Below are 22,737 nucleotides of genomic sequence, written 5' to 3'. Positions count from 1 at the left end.
GTTTTTAGAAAAAGCAATAAAGACAATATTTTCTGATTGGCTTCTGAAGAGCTAGCTTAAGATGCACTACTAGAATGCTGACCTGAATTCTCCATTCTTATTGTTGTTGTTGGTTTTTAAAATACCCTTTTAGCAGTATCAATATTTGGGGCAGATGTGAAACCGGAAGATACAAGCCAATGCTCACCTTGCAGATCATTGAGGTTTTAGCCCCAAGTCGAGCAGCCTGGATACACTGGTTGGCACCTTTACCCCCAAATCCAGTGAAAAACCGATGACCATGAATGGTCTCTCCAGCTTTCGGCAGACGTGTGGTAAGACTGTTGGAATTGGAGAGGAAAGATATTATTTCAATCAACCACTGAATTCGTAAGGGTTTACAATATAAGAATTACCCACTTCTCATAGTGCCTACTAATTATATATACCCGTGAGGGTCTGTCGGGGTCTAGCCAAAAGGAGTTCCAGTCTCCTTCATTGTAAGTCTCTCCATTCAAATCTTCCCCACTGATATATCTATGACAAATAAAGGCAGATCTCGGTTTGACTAACCTTGGTTATTAACAGACATTTCAAAGCAAAAGGTGGTGAGCAAAAACACAAAGCCCAAATCACCATTAAAAGTTTCTAGGCCTCAGGGAAGAAGGAAAATAGAAGAGAGGTATTCCCAACACTTTGCAGGACTACAAGAAGGGCATATACAATTTACAGGTCCTTATGTCACATGGATTGGGAGGAGCAATGGGATGGGTGAGCACCCCGGTCCCATCTGAAACGGGAAACCAAGTAATTCCCAAGTTTCACAGCAATCCTTGTTTTGGGATTCAGCAACATTCAAAACATGTATTCAAACTTCTGCTGATAAAAAAAAAAGGAGCACTATTTACATGGGAGTTACTCTGACCCAGTTTGCACGCAACGCTGGGTAATTCCTGGGTTATTTAAACCAAGAATTGTGGGAGGTTGTTAACTGAAAACAGAAATGGGATGCACACAACTCGGATGCTCCACTCCTTCCACAATTCCTGGGTTAAACAACCCAGGAACTACTCAGTGATAAGTCCGAACAGGCACAGTGTCACAGAGAACATATTTAGTTTGGGAAGTAGATTGAGCTCAGTTAACAGTGACTTGAATTCAGTAATTTGCAACCTAAGCCTTAGGATAATTTGTGTCCTGATTCAGCCCTCATATCAGGAAGGTACTACCCCAGTCCTATTTTAGAAGCTGCTTGTGTAAAACAGCTTGTGCAATAAAAAGAAGAGAATGTGTACTTCGCCTTCCTATCATAATAGATATTCAAGGTGGCTATTAACGTTTTCTATAAAGCAATCTTAAACAAAATGCAGGATAAATGATGCAGCCACAGAAGAACTACAACAGGTAAGAGCACTTCAGCATCATCAGTCTTACATCAACAATCAGACCCCATCATCCCATGTGTTAGAAGTAAGGCAGTGACTGAACCAGCTGAGGGAGGGCCCTACTTTCTATCTCTCCCTCTGCTACAGCCTGATGGAATTGATGCTTGTAGAGGACTGCTGAGGGAGAAGCCCAATGGAGCTGGTTTCTCAGCAGAGTCAAGAGATGGAAAGCTGGGGGCAAATGTGGGGTCTGAGGTGGCAGAAGAAACACTGGAGAACATCTGTAAAGATGAAAGCAGGGTAGGTGGAAGGAATCAAAGGCTATTAGCTAAGGGAACATCAGAGGCAAGGGAACAGTATAAACCCAGGAAACTGGAGGGATTCATAGCACTTCATACACAAATATTGGTTGCTAAAGAAAGGGTGAAGAAGAATGGGCTTGGAACTGTGGAGAAAATGAGCAAAACACAGATGGCCAGGTAAAAAGTAGCACAGAAGAGGTATCTACTGTGTTTTGAACTTGGCTGGCTGCCCTTCCCTATGTCTTGCCCGGCAGGGCAGTGAGGACACTGGAAATAGAGCAGGCGGCTGAGCCTGTTTTGCTTCCCTCTAATTCTCTCCACAGAAGTCTGGATAGACAATGGCTCCACCACTGCCCTGCAAGGCTATGGGTCCATCTACTACATGGGGAGCACAATAACATTGCACCAGTGATGTAGGACTGGGTATAGTGAAAGTGTTGCACTAAGGACAAAATGTGGGTTATTAAAGCATTCTGGAAAGGCTCCCACGGACCACTTAAGGATAAACAGGTTGATTTCATTCATTTCTTACATCTCTGTCTCACCCAATCTCCAAGGAGCTCAAGACAGCATGTATGCCACCACCATTTTATGTTTCCTATGAGATAGGTTCAACAGAGTGAGATAGAGTGACTGGCTAGGGTTCACCCAGTGAGCTTCATGGCTGGGATTTGAATGTGGGTCTTACTGGTACAGCACCCTAATCTTGATAGAACCTCTGTGACCCAAATGCTTATGTTGATTAGCACAAGAGGATGAGGAAGTTACCTTGCTTGATAATGAGCACAAAGTCAATTAAAAATTAAAGGCGAACAAGAATCAGAAATAACACCACGCAATTTTACAATTGTGCCAGGAATCTGATGAAAACCATTCAGCACTTAAAAATACCCAATTTAGCTTGAAAGAAAGATCACACATCAGAAAGAACAATTTCGTCCTCAAGCACATTCCCACCTTGAATGTTAAGCATACTTCAAACACTCATTTATACATAGTTCTGGAAAGTTGATTTTACTGATACAACTACTAATAAAAGAAAGCATTGCTGAAATGTAATGCTATTATCTTGTCATTTAATTCTGTAATGAGAAGCCATTATTAGATTTTGCCTTTCACCAAACTATCTTAAAAAGCATCTCAGCCTTCTGCTATGAGCTGACAAGGATGAGTAATCTGTATGATTAAGGAACCATCTCAATTCTAACTTATTGATGGTATAATAGACAAAAAAATGTTGAAACATTGAACATTACAAACAAACAAAGCCAAACAACTTCGCTACAATCCTATATACCAGGGGTGCAGAACCCCCACTTCACAAGCCTAATCCACCTAGCTGGGATCCCTGATCTGGTCTGCGGAGCCTCCAGAGGGCTTGGAGGCCAAGCCCCAGCCCCTGGATGATTGTCCCCTGGAGAGATCCCTGCAGTTATCGCCAATCTGAGATGGGAGGTAGTAGTTGGGATGTGGGTGCCAGTCAGGATGCACACAGAGGAAGTGCCAACTCGACTGATGCTAGGAAGAGCAGCACTAATCCCAGTGCTGGCTGAGTTTTCCTACGTTTGCCACTCATCGCATTCCACAGAAAAAGTGAAAATGGGTAGGGATCATTTCAGTGGCTGTGGTTACAGCCACTGCCATTATCCGGCCTGTGGAGAGCAATTTGACACACACACACACACCAAAAAAAATATAGTTCTGTACTGCTGCTATACAAACTTAACACCATTGAGCTCAGTAAGGCTTACGTCTAAGTAGATATGCACATAGGTTTGCACTGTCAGTTATCACAGGCGCACACAGCATATTTCATTAGGGTATGCACCCAAGGATTTTTATTTCTTTTAAGATGAACATTTATTGAATACTCAGTCATAAAGGACATTATTTTTATTCAATTACTTATTAAACATTGTAGACACTGATGCCCTACTCTGCGTCTGGCTTGCCTGACTGCGGGAGGGCTGTTGCAGCTGGGGGTGGGGGGGGATGAAGCCATGCTCCTCAAGCCTCAGCATTAGTAGGGTGTTGTAGTAACACTGGCTGGAGGAGGGGCTTACAAGGTGATATTCGGAGGCCCTCCTCCTTGCCTCTTTGAAGCGCAGCTCCTAGCAGAGAGTTTCCTTTTCGATCCTGCTACTGGGAGCAACGGTGCTCTCTGAGGCAGCGGTTTCCTCCTCAATGGCCTCCTCAATTCATGCTTATTACTTGAGATATTATGGTGTGCCTGGGCACACCTGGCACACCCCTTCTGCACACCTATGTCAGTTATTAAGAGTGTGAGAATGCTCAAAATTGTTGCCTAGTAAGGTTTTTTTTTTTAGAATAATGCTCTCTTCCTTATTTTTCCTCCCTAAAGTTATTTTGTACTTTTGCAAACCTTGAGTCCTCCCGAGGCCTGGTTGTAAGACAATTAATTTACTTTTAGTATATAGGAGTCTGGATCCCAAACGAGAGATAAAATGCAGTGTTCTCACTGATCGGGCTCAGTATTTTCAATATATAAGAAACTTGCTATACCAAAGATAAGAAATTTGAGTAGGGATCTTCAATCAAGAGTGATGCATTGATGGAATAGCTACATAATGCCTTTTGATTGGTAGTACTAGGAGCCCTGCATCTGGAAGCACCCTAGGTGGACAAGGTTGGTTCATTGGTTGGACACACACCAAGAGTTTTTAAGTTGAAGTCTTAAATGACATGAAAATGTACTGATTTGAAGAAAGCACTTAATAACCAAGGAAACGGGCAAAAGTACTGGCAAGCAAACATGCTAAATGCCACATGGCAGAAGATGTTTACACAGGACTTTGTTCCTGGCACACACACCAAAAATGTTATAAGGGTGTTGAAAACACAGCACAATGTTCAGTTTGTGAATATCTTGAAATGTAGCGAAATGAAGTGAAAACCTTACAGGGCATCCAACACACGTCTCTCAACCTCCAAAGTCCAAGAAAATATGACATCAAATAAGGAGGGGGCAGACGGGGGAAATTAGCTGAGAAACACAAAAGTGATGCAATTTGCTGGTATAATTGATTTTATTTTTATTTTTTTAAAATCTTTTAGTAGCAGGGAAGTTTACTGTGTTTGGACTGAGAGCATAATTTTGAGAAGCCCCAAGCTATCATGGTGCTAACTGAGGGTTGGATCAGCACGGGATGTCCCAGGAGCCTTGCCATGGGCTTCTCATAATTTTGTTTAGGATAAACAAAATCAGGACTTGCTTGAGACATACGCTCAGCAGACAGTCAGGATAGTGGCAGCGGAGACGGCAGCAGAGACTGGCCCCAAATGCTGACTAAATGGAATCTTATTTATATAGCCCTGTGGCCTCTATCCTTGTCTGAGTCAAGAGAGTAGAGGAAATCTGGATATGGGACAGATCAGCTTTCATCCCATGAAGAACCAGTACAAGGTGATCCTGCAAGGAGATACCACAGTATGAGAAATGTCCCATCCCCACTTTTGTTTTTGTTTTGTTTTTGCTCTTACCTTACTAAAGAGATGCTTAGTGCAAGCTACATTTCTAGATTCTGGACAGTTGAGCATATTTGTGCAATGGCTAGATAAAGTCAGCTTGTCACAGAATGCAAATAATGGATTAAAATGCGGGACAATAATCCCAGCCATACTTTGGCAATGGGAATTTTACAAACTCCCCCATTCCCTACATTCCTTGGAAGCTGTCACCAATTACAGAAGACTTACAAGTACCATTTATTTGAGACAGCAGAATAAAAGAAAAGCTATCAGCATAATTCTAGCATCCAGACATGGTCATTAAGCAATCTTTGACTATATCCTTTCCAACCTTCTTAAACCTGTGCCTGCTTTCTGCAGCCCAGCAGTTTTTCAGCGCATGCCTCATTCACTTTTGGCGCCGAACCATTTTTATTGATGAACATCAATACATGAACACCAATACATTTACATCCTATCCTTCTGGTGCAAAGCCACCACTCAGGGCAGCTTGGCTTACAAAATTTAGGAATTACTATTTTGTAAAAAAAAAAAAAATAACCCACCCACCCCAGCAATATAAATCTATGAACCACCAAGGAGCATTGAACCTATCACTGAAGGCAGATGCCAATTTGTACATCAAGGTGAATGCACATTTCACTTACCGTGAAAAGCACACGTGTTGGTGTGTGCTGCTCATTCTGGATATAATTCTTTAGAATTCCTGCTTACCATAATGTCTGAACTGGCCTGAGGTGATGTCACACATTTCTTCTCATAGAACCTCCTAGGGCCCATCTAAGGCCTGGTCTAAACATGCTTGCAGAAAATGGTGGCAAGAGTTCTGAAGTAGTAGCATGGACTGTTCTACTTCAGACTGCAGGTGGGAAATGTCATTTCTGAAGGGTTCTTCACCCCCACACAGAAAAAGAATGTGCAACTCCCTGCCCACCCCCAATAAATCAGTGCATCCAAAAGCAAGTTTCCAAACCAATCTTCTCATTGCTGTTAGTTTTCTACTTGGGAGTTTTTGTGGATTTTTTTTAATGCAGAGCTTTAAAAATGTGATTCCCCACTTGCAAACTGAAGTTGACCAGTCCATTCTAAAATCTAATTCTACTGTGTATGTAGGCCATAGGCTACCAGGAACTCCATGCAGGCAAGTGAGTGGGCTGGCAGAGGAAGGATGAAATACTCCCTTTTCAGTTATCTTGGTATACGTCTGGTTTTTTTCCTAGCCTGCAAAGAAGATAGTAGCCTGTGTTTCAATGCTTCCCTGGCTATGGATCAGGGGGCTTCTCTTCTTCCATGGGCAGCATGGAAATGGCTGGTCATAGTATCTAAGGCCAGTAAAAATGTTTGCAGGTTAGTAACTTTTGTGCACTTATTTACAAGGCTGGCCCAACAGAAAAATCATCTTACGTGGTCAGACAACAGTCCATGTATTTTCTGCAGAAGTTACTAATTCGTTTCTAGATATGGTAGAGAAAGTGTTTAACAGCACAGAGCATGAATACAGGACTGAACTTCTTTTTGAACATCTAAGGGTACCCTCAGGAAGCAGATGCAGCTCCAAACTATGCACCGTGATAAGGTTAATCCCTTGAATAAGACCTTGCACATTTTGTGAAAAGGTTCAGGGATACTCTTGCAAAAAGATTTGCTTCCAAACTTGCACCCCAAATTGATTGTGACTGTATTATCCCCCTAAAATAACATCTCAGTTGCTTAAAAACAACCTTTAGCTGACCCGTTCCATGGGTTGCATCTGTAGCAGCAGTCACAAACTATATGATTTAAAGAAATTGGTTAGATATCAAAAGGAGGCCTCTATGATCAGGCCTGGAATCCAAAAACTAGTTAATCCAACATCTTTTTGCAATCATAGTGCCTAATATCAAAAGATTACTTCTAGATAGCGAACAGTATGAAAAGGAAGGTCAAGCCCATAATCCTAGGCAAACCTACCTGGGAGTAAGATCCAGTGAACACAATGTGACTTACTTCTGAGTAAACATACATAGTATTGCTCTGCACAGACTGTTGTAATGTTCTCCATGATTATTATTTTTAAGAGATAAAGCGGATTATTTCACTGCATGTTTCTCTGGACTCAGTTAAAGGGGGAAAAGCAGCATTCCTGTGAAAGGTGAATTGTAATGCTCCAAACTGCTGCATGGCAACAGAAATAACTCTGGGAAATTCAGTACATCAGTGGTAGTTATTATGCTGTGACTTATATTTGTTCTTTCCACCCAAATACAGAAGACGATTTTGAGTGGTGGATTGTATTTTCTTTTAAACGTAACTGCTTTCCCTGCTAGGATCAAACAACAGCAATTCATTTATTCCATTACCCACACCATGTCCCTTATGAATTAAGCAATGTTTTCCGAGCCCCATGTGGCCTATAATGCTGAGGAGCTTGGTAAACGCAACCCTTATCTCACAATCCATAATTTTTAATTGCCCATACTCAGTGGAATGCCTCAATCTTCCACTGATGGCATCACAGTCTACTGCCATGGAAATAGCTAGTGCTACAAACAGCAACCTCACCTCTCGGGAAAACAGGGAAGACTGTGTCGAGTGAAATGACAGCTGGGATAAATCAACCTTCAAATATAATGAATATTTATAGTGATTTACTTACTTACACACACACACACACACACACCGGTAATTCATACTTGCTTAGGGGGCATTGTAGGACTTGAAAGGCTCCCACATTCTTGCATTCTTTTTCTAGCTGCAAGATCAACAAAATCTCAGAATTGCTTTCTCAAGACTGGCCAATCTCTTCTTTCTTTCTAGCATTTTTATGACACTGCTCAGCCAAAAAGTCTCTCAGAACAGCTGATATACAATCAATTAAACAAAACGGTCCCGATCTGCAAGCTTAAGAGTCTAAAAAGACATGACACACAAGGACAAAAGGAATGGGGAGGGAAGGGGGGAGAAGTAATTCTTTCAACGGGGCCTCCCCTCTCATCTCCCTCAACTACAAGTCTGCTGCAATGGCTTCTGGCGGTGACAGTTGAGGGAGGAGGAGGAGCCTTGATCAGGGAAGTCTTTCAGCAGGGCTGATGAAACGGCCCTGCTCTCCCTCAGTACACATGTTTCTGCTGAAGAGCCACTATCCCACACCCAGCCTGTACAATTATTGCCTCTTTCTTAGCTCCCCATTTGGCCCCTTGCTACACCTTTCATATTCCTGCCACACGCCAAGGATGTTTCAATGGGGAGAACCTGGGGCTTTCATCACAGCACAATGGCACGCAACGTTCTACCAGGAGTCTGACTATTACAGATTCTGCTACTGAACTTCAGGGCCCTGCTCCAGTCTAGTAAACCACACAACCACCGTGGCATAGTGGTTTGGTTTAGACAGGGAACACTGAAAACAGTACAAATCCTCACATATCCATGAGGCTCCTGAGGTGACCTTGGGGCAGTCTCACACTCTCTCATCCTAATCTCCCTAGAGCAGTGGTTCTCAACCTTCCTAATGCCGCGACCCTTTAATACAGTTCCTCATGTTGTGGTGACCCCCAACCATAAAATTATTTTCGTTTTTCTCTACACGATCCATTGTCATGGGATGGTTTGCTAATGAAAATAATACATAACAATAGCTTTAATAATACAAAAGATGATACATGACATAGTTCAGTCAATACAGTTTCCTAAGACCATCGGAAATATGTGTTTTCCAATGGTCTTAGGCGACCCCTGTGAAAGGGTCGTTCGACCCCCAAAGGGGTCCCGACCCACTGGTTGAGAACCGCTGCCCTAGAGGGTTGTTGTGAAGATAAAATGTGTGTGGTGGGGACGCAAACCATGTATGCCATTGAGAAGAAAGGCAGGATATCAAAGTATCTGGCTATGAAGCACAATGAATTTGTTGTCCCTCAACCAGGGATTTAAAGGCCTGTTACCCCGGTGCGTTAATAGCCAATCAAACACACGAGGCTGAAGAATATACTTAATCCATTTACTTCCAATACTGCAGTATGGGGGCACTCTCCGGTTCCATAAAATGGAGGCGCACTGAACAAAGGAATCTCACAGTATACATAGGCCCTGACTACAAGAGGGTGTTAGTCTCTTTCTAACCTTTCTATTGGTCAGTTCTGGATTAGCAAGTTAAGTTACATTCAATTTTCAAGTTAAGGTGCACAATCTCAATGAGTCATAGGTTACATTCGATGCTCCGTTGGTCGAACGTTTTTCCCTTTGTCTTCTAGGACATGATGTCCACCATTAAGGAATGCAAATCTGGCATGTAGCCACTTGTAGCCACCCTTTGGCAGAGAAGCCATCTTTTAACCCTTGGCACATTACATTCATCAGAGATGAAATCTCTCCCTGGGGCTATCAAATTGAGTGATGGATGTTCTGCACTAGCCAACTCAACTGCATCCTTGCAATACTCACACATACCTTGGACAAGCATTAGAGAAAATTAAAATATGGTTATTAAACTTTAAAAGGGCAACTTAGAAGTTCCTAGTGCTCAGATACACTGTTGTTACTCACATGCTGCTGTACAAGCAATGTGCTGCTTGTAGCTCTCCATTCATATACATATACATACATGTGTGTATGTATATATTTGATTTTCTTTTCCCCAACCAGTAGCATTCCATCGCTGATTGTACTTTACTATGTAAGACTGCAGACACAGAGCCAGTAGGAAAGTGCCTGACTTACTGCCCTCACTAACACTCTGAGCAACTGGTGTCTGGCTTTTCACGTGTCATTTTTGAAAACATGATTATTAAACCATTACATAATTTCATATTATTTTAATAACTTACAATATCTTTGATGCCCATTGTCCATCCATTTCCAAATTGTGGCTAGGGCAGGTGATTATATTCACATTTGACAGCTACCAGAGAAAAACACTGTGCAGAGGACATATGATATAGAATCACATCTTTGGGATTTGCTCTGCAATCAGATTCATGAGAGAGAGGGAGGGAGGGAGGAAGACAATACAATAAACTGTGAGAATTCTGACACATCTTGGATAATACTTTCAATGTTCCAGGGTGCCACATATCTGGATATTTGCATATCTGAGATAAATATAGCCACACATGCCAAATTACTACAAGAAATATAATCTCTGGCTACAAGCCATTTTGAAAACATAAATCAGATCTTCAACCAGTAATTCCAGATATTCTGAAAAATCTTTCATATGTTTATGTCTCTTAGCTGAGTGCACGCATAAGTTCCTCACAACATTTTTGCTGTATCGTGGGTAAACAGATTTAATTACAGGCTAATTAATAATCAAACGGAATGATCACTCAAATGTTTCACTGTATGTTTATAGACTTGTTTAAGGCTGGCTGGAGATCAGGAGCTGGAAGGTGGCTCCAGGCACATTAGGTAACATGAAAGAAGGCACGTCATTCTGGAGGAGGCAAGGAAGACAAAGGGAAGGCGGAGAAGTCTAGGCAGATTGTGGGGAGTGGAGGAATGTAGGTAGAGATAAAGACTGGGCAGTTAAGAAGATCCTCTTCTCCTCAAGGATCCCAAAGCAATTTTCAAACCTGAGGAGATACAGATCTATAAAGCATTCTCTTTGAAATCTGTGAAGGGAATGGAAACAACTTACAGTAACTGGAAACAGAGAAATAATGAGACCAAAGAAAGGATGTTTTAAACGATACTAGTTTATGGGTGTACATCAAAAGAGGAGGCGCAAAAGGAAATAGAGTGAAAGACAACTGCTTGCTCAGATTTGAGAGCAAGGTTGAGATTCATGTAGTGGAAACAATTAGCTCTGCATTTTAGTCTCCATTGGAAATATATCTTGATGAAGGTAAAAGATAGCAATTCTTCCAGTTCTAGCCAGTGATGTGCATGGATGAATCAGTCTAGGGACCGAACTAGTTGTAACATTTATAATATAGTTCGGCCTTGCATGTCTATTTTTTTTTTAAAAAAAAAAAGTAGTGGGCATACGGGCAAGCTGCATCAGTACTGCAGCATAGGGGGCACACTGCGGCACACTTGCTATTCACAATGGAAGGAAAACTCCCATTGCATATAGCAATCAGAGAGAGGCCTATAGCTCTGATTCCAATGCTGACTGTCATGGGGCAAAGTGTTAAAGCCCTCCTCTCCCTTTGCCACGGTCCTAATCTGGCTCACACACCACACCAATTTGGTTTTAAAAAGAAAAAAGGCATGCAAATCCAAAACACGTGACAAACATCACGTCTACTTTGGCCGTAAATCTGACAATCTATCCAATATATCACATCTGCTCATTTGTTCTACAACATTCATATTCAGCTTGGGAATCTGAATTCAGACAGTATACAAGCAGATCTAAGAAAGAAAGAATCATTCAGACTCTGAGAATCAGAATTAATCTGAGATACAGGATCATATACATCACCTATGTGTAGTTCAAAGTTTGCACAAATACATGTCTCCTTGAGCAAGGTTTTTGTTAAGCCTAACTTCCAGAGAATGATGACTGTTATATTTTTAAGCACTGTTGCTAGCTAGCTTATTAGCAAGGAAAACACTGAACAACATTGCCTCAGCCACTCACCTCTTCCAACAGGATGAAACAATATGGCAGAGATTTGAAGTAAGCTTGGAGTTAAAATTTACAGCATAATCCTGAACAAGTTTACTCATAAGTAATCCCACCAAGTCCAATATCAGTGTGTTGAGATATTCACTTACCTGGGAGAGTAAGCCCTATTGAAGTCACTGGGACTGACTTTTGAGCAGGCATATATAGGCTGGGGATTGCATTGTTAATCACTTGCATGGATTTATCATTATTCTGATCTGGTGTCAGAATAATGACACGTTCGTTGGGTTGAGGCTGCCTTTTTCTTTTTTCAGATCCGAGGCATATGCTTTTAATTGTTACCTCAGCTAGTCAGTTTAATACAATAATTATTCACAGAAATGAGTACAGCATGGGACTAAAAATCAGGATATTGCTCCTATCTCTGGGAGGTAAAAATAGTAAGCCAAAGGAAAAGAATACTCAGGAGAGGGTAAGATTACAAATACTGTTTGTCCACAACAGGAGTGATTCATGCTCAGTTTCAGGCTTCTCTTACTGTCAGATAAATTAGAAGTATTATTCCAGTGCAGCTCTCTGCATTTTATTTCATCTATTATTATTTTCCATTTTAATTGCAATTATTTTTAGTGTGCCTCAGGGTGCAATCCTGTACAGTAGAACTACCAGCGGAGGGCTATGGAGTTTGGCGTAGGCCCTGCTATGCCTACAGAACCTGAGATACACCGCCGGCATGGCAGATATGCTGGCAGAACTCCTGCGATACTCCTGCCCATGAGGGTGCTGTGTTGCATTGGCTCTCCTTCCTCCCCATTGTGTATTGTGCTCCAAAATAGTTGTTGTGGGCAGCATAAAAGATTCAAGCCCCTGTCTGTGTAGCAGTACTAAAATCATAGCTGGCTGTACCACTGGGATGGAGGGTGCTGTGGCATAATTGTACATGTGGTCATGCAGGGACATATGCTAGGAAGGACGTGACCTCATCATTATGAGTTCATTGCCTCCCTATGTGTGTGAGCAGAATATTGGCACACTCCCTGATTAGCAAGTGCTGGCAGAGTTTCCAAGGATGCTGTGGATGAGTCTGTTCAGCAGAGTACATGATTACTCTGTAAGGCTACCTGAACTTACCTGAGACATAAGCAAGTAGACATGCATAGGATTGTGCTGCAAGTATTTTTAAAAAATCTTTCAGATTCAAATCTTAAGCAAGTCTCTGTAGCACTAAAAAGACAGGAAATCTGCCAATTCTTTGTGTTGCACTAAAGTCAGTGTGTATACAAAAGGGTTTTAATTTTCTGTTTTCTAAGAGATGACACACTTTGGTTTTTTTGCCCTATAAATCTAAATATTTATTATTTATCTAAATAAAGAATATAAAAGCTACCAGAGTAAAACACAAGACATGTCAGTTATTATACATTAATATTACATAACCTGACCAAAATATTTCCTCAAATTAGAGGTTTTGAAACTGTGTTCCTAAGAACTCTGGGAGTCATCTGAATTTTTTCATAGGCATCTTGTTGAGAAGATAACTGGGCATGTTTAGCCTGGTGAAGAGAAGATTGAGGCGAGACATGATAGCTCTCTTCAAATACTTAAAAGGTTGTCACACAGAGGAGGGCCAGGATCTCTTCTCGATCCTCCCAGAGTGCAGGACACGGAATAACGGGCTCAAGTTAAAGGAAGCCAGATTCCAGCTGGACATCAGGAAAAACTTCCTGACTGTTAGAGCAGTACGACAATGGAATCAGTTACCTAGGGAGGTTGTGGGCTCTCCCACACTAGAGGCCTTCAAGAGGCAGCTGGACAAGCATCTGTCAGGGATGCTTTAGGGTGGATTCCTGCATTGAGCAGGGGGTTGGACTCGATGGCCTTGTAGGCCCCTTCCAACTCTGCTATTCTATGATTCTATGATTCAGTGCCAAACTGACCCACCCCAGGTGAAGTCTCTTCCCACAAGAATGCTGGATGCTGGAAGACGAAGGGGGAGGCTTGTAGCTGTTAAAACAAGTTGAACAGAAGGAAGAGACAAGATGGAACCTTTTTGGAAACCCAGTTGAAATGATCAGAGGGAGATGAAAAATAGCAGTGCCTCTTCCATTGGCCAGCCTAGGACCAACTGCCATTTGGCTCCAACCTTTGCTGTTGGCAGTCTAAGTAAGCAGCAAAGATCAAAGTTCTATGCAATTTTAGTTTTGTAAGCCACCTGAAGGGCTTTTAAAAGGGTAACATGGTACTTCTGGGCATCGATGTGCCCATGGGGCATCTTTCTTGGCACATCCTAAGGTACCCTCCCCTTCCCATTTAAAAAAAAAATCAAACATTTTCTTGCCAGCAGCTGGGCTTGCTGTGACATAGCTTTCTGCTGGTTCTGGAAACTATGTGTTCAAAAGACTTATTTAGTATGTTGGGCTCAGAGCCCACCACTGCCTTCTGCTCAGACTTTGTGCAGGTTATTTGTCCTTTTCCATGCTTCCCATGGCAGCCATGTTGTGGTGATGCCCAGGATAGTTTCACAAATTGCCAATGTGTCAGTGACCAAAAACGTTTGCCTATCCCTGTCCTAAACCATGCCCCCAGAATCTTCTGAAGGTATTTTGTAGCAGACCTCAAGAGATGATCAAATGATAGAAGGGTTTCCCTAGGGTAGGAAGCTTGGAATTGACTAGCAAGACGAATAAGCCATCCATCACTTCTGTAACATGCTATGTTGGTTAGCAAACTAGGAAAATGGTCAGGATAATGCAAGACTATGGCTGTTGGTGCAAAGGCACCATCAGATGGCTGCTCTTGGCTGTTTTTGTTGACTTTGTTTAAAGTGTACTTTATTAATGGATTTGTTACATTTTATGAATGTTGTGAGTGACACTGGGCAATGCACCACATGCAGCAACATAACATGGAACGTAGTGCATAAAGTACCTCATCCTTCTTGCATGAGTATTTAACGCAGAATGCATCGAAAGATTGTGCATGTTAATGGAAACTAAATTAATAATTCATTTAAACAGATTAGGTACATTAGTCTTATGTTTTGGAAATGGTCACTCTATTTACATCGAATAACTGAGGATCAGGTCTCTTCAGGGCTGTTAATAATATGTAAATCGCCCAGAGACCTTCAGCTATGGGGTGGTATAGATATGTAAGTAGTAGTAGGAATCATCATCATAGCAACTAAGTAATGCTATCACACTCACTTCAGAGAATTGGAAAGGTGAAATCCTTACGTGACACCATTCCATTAGGCCACTTCTGTCTATAAGAATGTGTGAATTTTTAACTTCTAATATTTCCTGCCTCACAAGAGTTACATGAAGCTCTAATATGTGCAAATGAAAGTTTGCTTATGATGCACAAAAAGGCCCCAACACAGATAATTCCCCCTTAATATGCTTTTAACCACTTTTTGCATTCACAATTGCCACAGTAAAAGGGAGAAACTCCCCCACCCACCTCTTGCAGAGAGGTGACTGCAATTACAAAACAAAAAGATTGTATTTATTTTCAATTTAAAAGTATGAACCCGTGTGTGTGTACCTATGCAGCCCACTCCCATGCATATTTACTGAGAAATAAGTCTTACTGAGTTCATATACTTCCAAGTAAGTGTGCATCCTAAACATACTTGGAAACAAATCTCAATTAAAAAATAATCATATTTGAGAAATGACCAAATCGGTTCTTCAATCAAATTTAAAATCCTTGCCTTTAACAGAAGGGTCACTGATTCATTTTAGAGATTGACAGTAGAGCTAACATGCCATTATTCAGGTGATTTGATATTAACCTAGTTTTTCTTTAAGAGGAAGTTGGCATTTACATTTTAAAAATCGATTTAAACATTAAAGATCAGATTAAATTTTTTTTTTAAAAAAATGATTTATTTTTTTCTTAAATGTCATAGATTTTGAACCACCCTGAGAGCAGACAGGATCCCATTTGCAATACTAACCTCACCAGATCAGTCATGCAGGATCCCACCACCACGACCTCAGTAACTGCCATGTCGGAAACAAGATTTAGCAGCAGCAAGAGGCCCCTTTCGCTACACTATGACCTTTAACCCGCCCCAGCTCTACCTGCCCTCAGCAACAGCTCCCTGACTGCTCTTTGCAACTTTCCCCACAAACCGCTTTGCCTGCGGGGTCCTTGACCTACCTGACGCATTCGCCCTTTGAAGCGCCTGAGTGCTACTTCACATTTTTCCCACTTCAAAGCGCGCCCATCTTTCCCCCAAGGGAACGGCCGATTATCATAAGAATATCTCCTTATATCCTTTCTCCGAAGCATGATGCTTTTTATTATCACTATTATTTATTATTCAGGCGCGCAGTAGACACCTCTATCTCTTACGGATGCCCCGATGTTTTACTTATTCCCTCGGCTTTCGAGGAGAGCCCGGGAGCGCGCTCGGCTATCTTGAGGATGCTCGCGGGCGCGCACGCAGCGTACAGGCTGGAGTGGGAGGGTCCGCGCAGGCGCTCTAGGTGCGTGGGTAAGGCGAGTGGTCGGTGCCGCTTTTTAAGGTTTGTTTGTACTTCCTCGCCGTGCTCTCTGCAAGTAGCCACAGCTGTAGTGGCTGAGAGAGACCCGATGACCCTGTGCCCCTTCAGACGGGGCTGGTGGTGGAGGAGGGATGTGTGGGGGTTTCTTCCCATGCTTCTTTCTGGGGTGGCTGGGGGTGCAGAATAAAGTATAAGGACTGGTTTGGCAGTGATGGGTCGGTATAGGGCATTCCTTCAAGCCTGGGTATCCCATGGGGAGTTGTTTTTTAATGGGGTGGGTTATCCTTCCTTCACCCATCCCCCCCACTCCCATGGCTTAAGCTATTTTTATTTGTGCTTAATTGCAGGTGCTGTAAATAATGGATTGTATCCAACATTAGTTCCGTTTAGAGTAGACCCATTGAAATCAATGGGACAAGTTAGACTAACATTAGAGTCCACCCATTGGCTGCAACCCAATGGAAATAAATTCGGATGCCTCTAATAGTTATTATTATAATATTTATTTATATCCTGCCTTTCCCTCACTACTGGGCCTTACGGTAGCTCATTGATACAGGCAAACCCTCACAATTTGCAGCTGATGCTGTTATTATCATGGATTTCATGTGACTCTATATCAATAGTTGATATAGGCAAAAATCTAACAGGAGAAATGTAGCAGGTAAGACCAGGAATGCCATTTTTCATCAGTTTGTTGGGAGGCTCTTTAAATTGTGTTGGCTACAGCCTTCCATTTGCAATAGAGAGATAATATTCCTAGTCTGCCATATAGATTAATATACAAGTAAACCTTTTAGATATTTTATTAAGTGGCATACAGGTACTACTGGTTAATAAATATAGGATACAATTTTGGGGGTGGGGTGAAATCCAATTATGTTCATCTACCAATAGGATAGACACTGTTGGCAGAATGGATTCTCCCTCCCCCATGCTCCCAAAATCTGCTCTGACTGGATGTGGGGGGACCTTCTAGAGCAGATTTGAAGATGTTGCGGGAGGATTCAGAGGGGAAAATGAAAGAGAAAAACAATTGCATGAGAAGACGTTTTGTTGTGTGACATTGATGGAACCTCCATCTCATTGCTGTGGAAAGCTGTGCATATTGAATTTTAGCCAATCATATAAATGTGAAAGGCACAGGAGGCTTACCCCCACCTTAAGCTGCTACCACCATTTAAATTAAGATGGAATCTTTGAGAGCCTCTACCAGTCAGAGTTAACAATATCAGGCTAGATGGATCAGTGGTCTGACTTGGCATAAGCCTACTTCATATGACGAGAATGTTTGGAGTTGGAGATACAGTTGGTCATATGCTATCCTATTGGTGAAAAGCAGCTGGTAGAAGTTGGGTTTCTTGCGAGCGGTGGTGGGCAACCTCTGGCTCTCTGGATGTTTTGGCCTATAAATTACATCATCTCTAACCAGTATAGCCAATGGTGTGTGATCATGGAACTTGTAGGCCAAAACATCTCATTGGCCACAGTTTGCCCACTCTGACTTTAGAGGTTGTGCCTCTTGGTGTTCCCTTTCTAGAGGATGGGATGTCACATACTCTTAAATATATATCTGTCAGTTACCACCAATTTCACATCACATTCTTGATGTGGATTGTCCATCTAGCAATCTTCCTCAGCAGGCTTATAATTTCAGGCACACTTGCATTATATCACCTTTGAAGACAGTTTCAGATTTTACTTTGTATATGTATCCGACATTGTATGTCTTCATGAGCTTGTACGCTATACCTGGGTATTGATAGGGGTATTGTAAACAAGTTATCCTGTCCTTTTGGTGGCATTTGATTAGATTGGCCATGCGATATTCATGACATTTTGGGGGGCAGGACTTCTTCAAAGTATTTGTGAGAATATCCTTGAGTGGTAGCTGGTTCACAAAAGATTGGCTGACTGTGTGCTAGGGAATTCCTATATTGGGTTCCTGTAGTCAATCTTTGATCTGCTTTTGTTTAATGTATATGCAAGGCCTTTGGTAAAGATTGTGTGAAGGTGCTGATTACACTATCTCTAACCTTTTCATTCAACCCAGGCTCTACATCCTTGTTAAATTTTGTCTGATTTCAGTTCTGGCTTAACAAGCTATTGTTATTGTCACTACTTAAATATATTGTTTAAAACTTCGGGTATAAAATTATGCTTTTGAGGTCAAACTTAAAAATAAGTTGATTGAACCATTTTAATGTGTTGAAAATCACTAAATTCATTGTGAGGTTAATTAAAAAGGCACTGTCCAAATTCTAGTGCTGAAGTAGATATCTGGTTTGAACGACTTGTGATACACTAAGCTGAACATAGCCCATTAACCGTGTATAGTTGCCTGCCAAGACCTTGACTCTCACCCTTCCCTGCTTTTGGAGCCCAGGGAGGCAGCCAAACTAGGAGATTTATCAAGCAAGTGGTAGGCTCTGCTCCTTTTGGTGCACTGTATGTCAGAACGGATTAGTGGACAAAATGAGCGAGCCACATGGTTTATTCTGGAATATGAGTGAGGTACTTACTAAATGGTAGGAATGCATATAGTAATATGAACATAAATATGGGACACAGATGAGCAGACGGATGAATACTTGTCCAAATCTCCATTATTTATTTCCAGCTAGCTTTGTTCCCACTTCCTTTCCCTTGGCCCCTACTTTATGCATTCTTTCTCTTAAGTTCCTTGCTTACTTCATCCTTTCCTTGGTCCTCTTCCCTTTGTCTCTGCCACATCTGTGTCTATTTGTCAGGCCTCTGAGTTGTCATGTTAAAATAGAAAGGATGTATTGACATGGGATAGCTACTCTTTGATATACTCTCAATTATTTTTCTTGCAGAGCTGAGTACGACTTGCAAATTAATATGTCCCCTGAAATTGCCTTGAACAGAATCTCTCCATCTCTTTCTCCTTTGATTTCCAATGTGGTCAGAAATGGAAAAGTAGGATTAGATGCAACTAACTGTTTAAGGATTACAGATCTGAAATCTGGGTAAGGTTCCTCAATGAATTCAAATAATGTACATGTGCTGATTTGGCTATGTCAGTAAGCACTTTTAACATTTCTCATTTGTCTGAAATGAAGAGATTTAAAGAAGTTATTACTGTTTTATTTGACAACCCTGTAGAGATTTTGGTTTAATATATTGTGTAGAACAATTTCAATAGAATTCCTTTTCGTCAGTAGCCCTTGATTGATTTCAGGAGTCAGCCTATATCATCGCCGTACCATGTTTTGGTTTCTTAACCTTCTCTGGATATTGTATTACTTAGATTAAAATGCATTTGACTATTTCTATTGTGACAAACAAAAATAAAGCTAGAAGAATAGAACTCTTTCCTTTAAAGAGACCGCTGTTGAATGCTAGTTAATTATTGTGCAAGTATTCTCTCATTGATGAATGTGTTCATTTGTCTTTAACTGCTGGCACTAATGTTGGAGAGGTGTTTAGTACAAGACACAGAAATAGGATTGATTTGTTCAAACCTCTACACATGGCGTGATGTGGGTTGACCCTATTTCACCTGCTGCACCTCAGGGCGATATGACTTGCATCACTCTCTTAGCTCACCTATTGGCACACGGTTTTCAACTTGCCTTCTTGTTGTGTGACATCAGTTTTTGGCTCTATCACTTATTTAGTTCACTTATCAACATGTGTGCTGCATTGAAAAGCATTGATTATGAGCTGATCCGTTGAATGAGCCATCACATGACTGCTTTGCTACGTAGCTAGATTCTATAAGGATTCCACTCAACCTTCGCATGGCCAGATACAGAGAGTTGTGGGAATGAGCCTGAAGATTGAGTTTCTGTTCTTGGATGTTTACAGTCCAGTTAAAACATAGGCCCTGTTCAGACGACACGCTAAACCACCGTGGTTGAGCATTCTGAGCTAAATGTTACGGCTTAGCGTGTTGTGTGAACCATGACATAGTGTGTCGTGTGAACCATTCCTAACCAAGGTGGCTACATAACCACAGTTTAAACACGCTCATTAATCAATTAGTGCAAAAGGGTTAGCGGCCTAAGCATGGCTTAGCAAGTAATCTGAACAAGCCCAGCGTCTTGTTATGCTACTGTTTTGTGTGAATTGGGTGGGGATTCAGAATGCATGCATAGGCAACAAAAATTCTCATCAGTTTCCTTATGAATTATAAACTATGTTGGACAGAGAACAGTTTGAGGGCTGATGGTTATGATACTTTATTCTGATGATGTGATGAATAAGTAGATCACCATTTTGAAGTAGTTCTGTCAAGATGTGTGCACTTCTCAGGTGCATCTACAATTTCTGGCTTGTCTTGCTGGTAAAGTAAAAAATTGTAGTCACTGCCCCCTCTCCCCCAGCATTTCCCAAGGGAAGAGCCAGATGGAGCATGCACTATTGGGAGCTGTGCCCAAAGGTGCTCCCAGTCCCTGTGCCTTCATGAAGTGGCATCCAAAGCCTCCCTCACCCTAAGTCTTTGCTGAGGGAAAGACTGGATGTGGGAGGGGGAAGTTGTTGGCCACTGCTCCTTGAAGGTGCCTGGTGCCTTTTGACTGCCATGTCCAACACTTTCCCTCCACCCAGTCTTAAGACAGCCTTCCCCAACCTGGTGCCTTCCAGATAGTTTGGACTTCAGGTCCCCTCACCCTCAGGCAGCACGGCCAATGGTCAGGAATGCTGGGCTCAGTAGTCCAAAACATCCGGAAGGCACCCGGTTGGGGAGGGCTACTACAGGAACATAAGACAGCCTTTCTGTTCCTAAAGTTTGCTCGTAAAATTATAATATTTAAAAACTTTTTAAAGTAAACCCAGTAAGTTTGTGATTATTGTCTGAATAGATTAGAACTACATTAAAGGAATGCTACAATATCAGAAACACAGGACACTATAGAGCAAAACCCAAACTGTCAAGAACGCACATTTACTGTCAAGAATGCACAATGTTGACTCTACTGACTTGTTGGGAAACTGAGCGTAAATGTCTATCAGTAAAATATTCTTTAGAACAATAATTTCAATAAGGAATAAAAGAACTAGCTATGCTGAGAATCTTACAGAGAGGATTAAAAAAACCTTTTTCTCCATGTCTTCATTATTTCCAGACGTTTTACATCTCTAGCCTTTTTATAAAGGTGTTCTTATTGCATGGTTTTTAGAAATAATTTTGTGAGGAGTAAAGGCCGGGTAACAAAAAAGAAGTACTTTGTATTAAATTTTAGTAAGAAATGAGAATGCCAAAAGAAAATATTTAATAATCCAAAGATGTCCAATTCTTCAGGAAAAAATAAAAACATTCCTCAGGAAAAAACATAAAAATAATAATTCTGTGTTCCCCCCTCCCCACTGGGCCTTCACGTCTCTAGTTTGGCAATACGTAACTAAGGCTTTTGGGCACCTTGACCATGCAACTGCCAAACAATCCCCAGCCTTCTTCCTAACTTTGGAGGTGGGGAGCTGACGATGATTGCTGTCACTGCTCATATTATCTGGCCCATCTCTGCAGCTTCAGAGTTGGGTGGAAGGCTTGCTGCTTTTCACAGTCACCAGAGGAAAGTGAGTGTGGGGTGGCAAGTGTGCCAAATGTATTTGTTGAAGTCTGACTCCACATCATAATACAGTTGAATCCTGGGCGTCTTAAAGACCTATCACACAGTTTGGGAGACACTGGGCGCGTTCGGAAGACACCTTAAACCATGGCTTTAACCATGGTGGTTAAGCCAGAAAGCCAGGCTGTGTTCAGAAGACACTTTAAACCACAGCTTTAACTACAGTGAATAAGGCTTTTTGTTTTATTCACCATGGTTAAAGGCATGGTTTAAGGCGTCTTCTGAACACAGCCTGGCTTTCTGGCTTAACCACCGTGGTTAAAGCCATGGTTTAAGGTGTCTTCTGAACCCGGCCATAGTCTCTGACATTTCTTGATAGAACTGGGAAAGACTCTTGGCTGAAATTCCAGAGAGCAGTTGCTAGTAGACAATACTAGATGGACTTGGTGTTCCTCAGCATTACTCTTCTACCTGACCGGGATGCCATCAACAAATATATAATGGTAGCTCCAACTTAGTAGAACTTGTTGGTGGCTAGTGAACCTCAGTGTAACATAGTGTTGTATTAGCCTCAGTCACAAGTCCGGAGAGGCACGAGTAACAAATTTCAGTGGCTGCCACTACTGTCAAACTCAATTGCTCTGACAAGCTTCTCTGCCAATTTCTTCATTAGTGGGGAACAGTCTGACAGCTGACATTTCTGAGCTGTAGAGAATAATGGAGCACAGCTCACGCAACATAATAGGAACATTCTTAACTTCAACATTTGCTCATATAATTATAAAATTGGGTAGAAACTATCCTGCGGCTTATTTTATTTCAATATTTTATCCTACCTTTCTGTCTATTTAAGGGCATTCAAGGTGGCTAACAATACCCATAATGGAATACATGAACATTACAATAAACAGTTAACCATCAAATCCATAAAAAAAATAAAAAATAAAAAATAAAGCAGCAACAGTAAGATTAAAAACCACCGAA

At 41.6% G+C, this 22,737-nt stretch overlaps 2 protein-coding genes across 6 annotated transcripts in view; one reads left to right on the top strand and one right to left on the bottom strand.

The window, feature by feature from the left end:
* RBKS (ribokinase) overlaps window positions 1-15,852 on the bottom strand; it is a 72,285-nt gene extending 56,433 nt beyond the window's left edge. For 4 of the 5 annotated variants that reach the window (XM_063124171.1, XM_063124174.1, XM_063124173.1 and 1 more), the window contains exons 1-2: window positions 15,667-15,852; window positions 188-320 (exon numbers count right to left, since the gene is read on the bottom strand). In XM_063124171.1, the coding sequence (XP_062980241.1) occupies window positions 188-320; window positions 15,667-15,719 (186 nt within the window). In that variant the 5' untranslated portion in view covers window positions 15,720-15,852. Of the gene's footprint in view, window positions 1-187; window positions 321-9,957; window positions 10,094-15,666 lie in introns of all 5 variants that reach the window. The other variant, XM_063124172.1, reaches the window with a different exon arrangement.
* A 341-nt stretch (window positions 15,853-16,193) lies between these two features.
* Window positions 16,194-22,737, top strand: part of BABAM2 (BRISC and BRCA1 A complex member 2) — a 167,140-nt gene continuing 160,596 nt past the window's right edge. Inside the window, exons 1-2 of the mRNA XM_063124170.1 lie at window positions 16,194-16,240; window positions 19,057-19,209. Coding sequence (XP_062980240.1) covers window positions 19,082-19,209 — 128 coding nt within the window. The 5' untranslated portion in view covers window positions 16,194-16,240; window positions 19,057-19,081. The remainder of the gene's footprint in view (window positions 16,241-19,056; window positions 19,210-22,737) is intronic.

The sequence above is a fragment of the Elgaria multicarinata genome, chromosome 4, assembly GCF_023053635.1.
Source record: "Elgaria multicarinata webbii isolate HBS135686 ecotype San Diego chromosome 4, rElgMul1.1.pri, whole genome shotgun sequence".
Classification (NCBI taxonomy): domain Eukaryota; kingdom Metazoa; phylum Chordata; class Lepidosauria; order Squamata; family Anguidae; genus Elgaria; species Elgaria multicarinata.
This window is presented reverse-complemented; position numbering and strand designations above follow the sequence as displayed.